The sequence below is a fragment of the Sinocyclocheilus grahami genome, unplaced genomic scaffold (genome assembly GCF_001515645.1).
Source record: "Sinocyclocheilus grahami isolate Dianchi unplaced genomic scaffold, SAMN03320097.WGS_v1.1 scaffold197.1, whole genome shotgun sequence".
In the NCBI taxonomy this organism is placed as follows: domain Eukaryota; kingdom Metazoa; phylum Chordata; class Actinopteri; order Cypriniformes; family Cyprinidae; genus Sinocyclocheilus; species Sinocyclocheilus grahami.
In genome coordinates this window covers 311,900-317,255 of record NW_015505376.1, presented here as the reverse complement: position 1 = coordinate 317,255, position 5,356 = coordinate 311,900, and the positions used below count along the sequence as shown (strand labels likewise).

The following is a 5,356-nucleotide window of genomic DNA, read 5'->3' as shown; positions in this document are numbered from 1 at the left end:
CCTCCCTCTCTCTCTGCCGCTCACTCCCTCTCTTTTTCCCCTTATACTCTCCTCGCTTTTTATCCTTCTCACTGGCAGTGCTGTTCACCTTCCTCTTTTCCTCATGGCCAAATGGGAAGGGAGCTGAGGGAGCGCAGGTATACAGGAGCGCAGACAGGCAGCAGCCAGCCTGTCGGCAACATCACACACATTCCATCGATCATGCAGTGCTCAGGTCAATGGACTGATTGTTTTAATTCAAACAGGCCATTTCATTTTTATTTTTCTATTTAAAACTTTTTGTTCATCACGCAGTGTGGACATGTCAAAGCCCATGCTGGACCGGTCAGCAGAATGCCTTGAAATAAAGAAGCAGCAGTAAAGCTAAGGACATCCGTCGCTCTAAATGTTGGAATTAATGCAATGAAGAAAATGGGGGACTTGGAATACGGTTTTGAGGAAATGCAGGGTGTAAAGCTTGGCTATTTGGTTATCAAAGGCAAACAAATGTTTGCCCTTTCTCAAGTCTTCACCGACCTCTTGAAAAATATTCCGCGGACTACTGTACACAAACGAATGGACCATTTAAACGTGAAGAAGCATCACTGTGATTTGGAGGAACTGCGAAAGCTCAAAGCAATAAATTCTATAGCTTTCCATGCAGCTAAGTGCACTCTGATTTCAAGAGAGGACGTTGAGGCACTGTATTTTTCATGTAAAACTGAGCGCGTATTGAAATCAAACAAAAGAAGGGAAAAGACAAAAAATTCCTCAGAAAAAATGTGCGACGGCAAAAATCGCACCTCTACCAGAAGTGACTTTTGGAGAGAGAAAGTTTGGTTGAGTTTGCATGGCGTTCCTCAGACTTTCTCATTCAAAAATAAAGCTGTTCGACAGGACCCTGTCCCTCGCACTCACTCAAATCTACCTCAAATTTACAGTAAATCCTTCGGCCGTGACTTTCAACCGGTCACGAAGTCGGCATCTACACCCTTTAAAAACTATGAAACAGATCAAATACCTGACAACTGTGTGGCTTTTAATCAGAAACAAACGCTTTTTCGGCACGTTGTGAATCGGCAACCGCTGCTCTATCAGTCCGCCATTGCAGCGCAGGCAAAGCACCAAGGCAACGCAGACCTACTTTACAAAAGGAAGAGGAAGCGCGAGAGCAGCGCGAGGCAGTTTTGGTCGAGGAGCAGACGAAGCCATCCGGTTTTGTTCGTCCCAAAGTGCTGTAAACCAAAAGTTCCCAACGGATCTTTAAGCCAGTTTCACCACCTCGAGCATGGATTATACGTCGATCCTCGGCACACTGGACATTTTCAGGAAAGCTGCAGCAGCGACACGGAATCTAGCTCCGTCTCAGAACGGGTGAACAACGATTCGGATTTCGGCTCGAGTTTCTCTACCACCAGCAACTCCGGGACTTCAGATGAGGAGGAGGAGGATGACTCTCTCTCGGATTCTTCAGATGTCAGCAGCGATGAAGAGAGCTCCTCTCAGTCTGATTCGAGCTCTGTGTCCAGTCAGGTTTCAGTGCAGAGTATTCGTTTCAGGCGTGCGAGGTTCTCAAGTCTCAACACAAAAGCACCTCTGCTCTTACAGCCAACTTTTCACTACAGGCCTAATGTGCAGAACATCACCACTAACCAAGGAGTAACGACTACTTTGGATTGCGAACGAACTGGCAAAACTCAAAAATCGGACTTCACATCGTCCAGGGACGCACACGAGGATGGTGATGCCGCAAAAGTGCAGAAGTTCTGCCCGGTGCGGACCTGTTTCCCCGATTTAAGACAAAACGAAGGCTCTGAAGCACCATCACGCCTTGAATTTCCAAACGATCCAAAGACAACAGACTCTGTAGCTAACAGAATTAAAGAGACTGGGCTTACACCTAATGCAAATGGAAACAAGGCGTTCCCCCAACAAAGAATACCGGGTTCTGCAAACAAATGCTCCCAAGCCTTGATCTCCCACTGTGCTCCGGACAAAGAAATAAGGGTTTGTAAGTCTTCTGACAGCAATCTTTCATTAGCAGCAAATTCAAAGAGGGAAGCGAAAACTTCCCTGAAACTGCCTTCACCTCTAAAACCTATCAAAACAGAGACCGAGGAGCCCGTTAGTACCTCGGGCTTTAACAATGAGGGCAACAGGGCAGTAAAAACGCCACCATTTTTACTCAACAACGTGAAGATTAAAGTCGAGGACACCTTTGACGAATATGAATATGCAAATCAGCCTCTGGAATATCAATGTAAGGATCACGAGGCTGATGGTCAGCACATCAGTAACGATTTAAAGGAAACTGACCCCTGCAAAGCCTCCGAGAGCTCTGTTCAAAAACACCCTGCCTGTAACGAGGAATCAAGAAGCACTTTAAACACCCCTTGTTCCGAGGAAGGGGAGTCCATGAATGGTGCAAGGGTCAGGAAAAACTACAGGGCGATGCTTTTGGGTACAAAAACCGAAAGTGTGAGGACATCCGCGAAATCATTTGCAAAAGTTGACCGGAGCCCCCGTTTTGCAGGAAAATTCGCTAGCAGTGAGGGGTCGAATGAAGACTGTGCGAGCGCGAGCAAACGCAAACGAGCGAGCGCCAATGTAGCATCTCTGAAAAAGCCCTTCAGATTCATGGCGAATTTTCCCTCTCCGCCGTCTCTCGTTATTGGCAGCGATGGAGATTTGAGTCCCGCTTACTCTTTGAACTCTTTAAGAAGTAACCAACTGCCTCATCGTTCTCACCCAGTGTGGAGATGGCAGCTCGGTCATTCAGTTGTTCCTCCCCCTCCAAGCCAGAAATTCAGGAAAGCCTCGGTTATCCCGTGAACTGTTGTTTTGAGCTCGGGGGAAATGTCTTAAAACTGTGACAAGCACTGATTCCCGTTAGTTGTTTTGTTTTCATTGTTGTGTTGTTTTCAATGCATACGTTTTTGGTCTGTTGTTATGTAGCACACACCATCCTCGTATAGCACAGGCTGGTCTGGGACTCGGGAATTATGCGGAGGTATTTATAATAAGCTGGTCTAGTAAAAAAAACAACAACAGTTGTTTTCAAAATGACATTATTGACATCGTGGAGCTGTTTTTGACCTGATGGACTAGACTCTCACGGAGCAAATGTTAGCTCATTTTGCAGGCAGGGACAGGGTTAAACATCTCTCAAAAGGATGGCGTTATAGTGATTGTCAGGTCTGTGTCAACTAAAATGGTGATTTTGTTTTTAGAACAACTAACTTTGTCGGTATATTTTGGGCCAATGTTTTGTATTTTCCCTTGATGATTCATCCACATACTGTATTTTTTAATTACTGTAGGCCGTTGATTCATACCTTTCTTATTTATTCATTTTATGGGTGCTCCCCAATTGTTGGCGCTTGGCTGTGTTCACTCACACGCAGCGCACCATAACTCTCACGGTAGGCCCAACACAATGGCCCTCTAACTGACAATCAAGAGCTGTTTGATTTGCACGATGTAATAGAGGGGAAAACACCAAATCAAACTCCTTCTTTAGCACATTCATAGCTTAAGGTATAGAATAGCTAAAGCACAAATTTACCATGCATTGCACTTTGCTAATGCCCATTAAGGTGAATTAGTGACGTGTGTTTTTATTTTTCGATTTCCTTACGCAAAAGAGCCATCGCAGGTTAACCCAAAAAAACCTTTTTAAAATCAGTCATTATTGATGTGGTGCTATTTCCAATATGCTCGTTTGCTTTTGAGAGGAGGTTTTGCTAGTCGTTCTTATTGTAAATGTTGCCGATTTAAACGGAGCGACCTACAGACATACAGACAACTGCAAACAACAGTGTTTTTACATACGTGACGAAATCAAAGAAAAAAAAGACCTCGGTGCTTAGTGGAATATACACACATTCTGGTCAGGGTATATACTTAGTAAATGTTTATTTCTCTTTGACTCAAGTAGCCTTGTCCTTTTCGTATGGTGTTTTGATTGTATTTTCTTTTGCTAGGCCTATTTTCCAAGGATATGGATTACATTGGCACTCGAAAACGTAACCTTAAAAACATGCAAGTGTTAACTTGGTGTTCCAATAGAGTACCCTGCCCCATATAAATGCCTTGTGATGAATGTACTGTGACGTACCATATCTGTTTACTTCAGCAAAAGCAGAATGCCTCCAAATCGGGCCTTTAAAAGCAAATTGTATCTGTGATTGGATCAGCCAATGAGCTAAATTCATACTTTTTTGATTATGTTGCCAAGGGACGAAAATATTCAACTGCATTCTAATTTCCTAAACAAAACATACAACGCCGGTGAGTTATCACTAAATGGGCATAGACTATGCAGATTTGGCTAAAGCGAGGCTACCGGGTTCACGTCATTCTGAGAAAACACGTAATAGACTTTAAAGGGTATTTAACGTATTAAGGCATAGGCCCATTACGTGTACTGTTTTGATTAACGTGTACAAGTGGGGATATTAAGTGAAACATGCATCGCTTTGTGAATGTTCCAGTATGCGATATAGTGTGACACTCTGACAGGTGAATGATTAAAATATAGTAGTTCTATATTTTTGTAACGCGACTATTTAATGTCTGCTCTCTCTCGAGCGTATAAAAGGAACTTTTTGTTCCGTTCTGTGTCAAAGTGCACTGCGGACGGACAGAATAGCTATGTCGTCCCAACTTCAGAGGAATGGATTCAAAACTAGCCAAATTAAACAGAATGTAGCGCACACATCACAACCCCATAAAGAAATTCATGATCTCCACAATGAACAGAAATGGAAAAATGGGCGGTGACTCACTGTAAACATGGTAGGTTAGGAATTATCTGGTCAAGGTGGACTTTGTTTTTGTTTTTTTAATCTTTCTGCTTTTGCTACAATACTTGAGGTCAGATTTTGACATGAGTTTTTTCTTAAATTGAAGTCACTGGTTGTTTATAAAAATGCATATTTATTTTTGTGATTTTCCTGGTTTTTGTATACCCTTGTGTAGGATAAATGCACTCGAAATGAAAACTTGAAAACGTGAGGTGGATTTTGAAGCACTTTCTTTTTCTTTTTTTATGGTGAAACTGTTCATTAAATACATCTGAGTGTGATGTGAGATGATCTTTCATTTTTAACTCTTAACTCATTAATATTCATTGTTATTATAACCGTTGTTTGGCCCTTTTTTAGGTAACATGCGGTCCCAGCAAATGTAAGATCAAACTTTAAGATAAGTTGTTTATTGTAAAGAAAAGTGTTAGTGTGGGGGAGGGGTTTAGAAACCGATGGTCTCGTGCCCTGCTATACACACTATGGACTCAAGCACACTACTCAGAAGCCTATAACCACACATGAGCGCGCTTAGGGTATACAGGCTACTCTAATCAGAGAAAGGAAACAGG

The 5,356-nt window shown here is 42.8% G+C and overlaps 1 protein-coding gene across 1 annotated transcript; it reads left to right on the top strand.

Annotated features, from left to right (window-relative positions):
* skida1 (SKI/DACH domain containing 1) lies at positions 1–5,041 on the top strand. Its single transcript, XM_016285438.1, has one exon. It carries the CDS (start codon positions 403–405, stop codon positions 2,809–2,811), a length of 2,409 nt encoding a protein of 802 aa, XP_016140924.1. The 5' UTR covers positions 1–402; the 3' UTR covers positions 2,812–5,041.
* Positions 5,042–5,356: the final 315 nt, after the last annotated feature.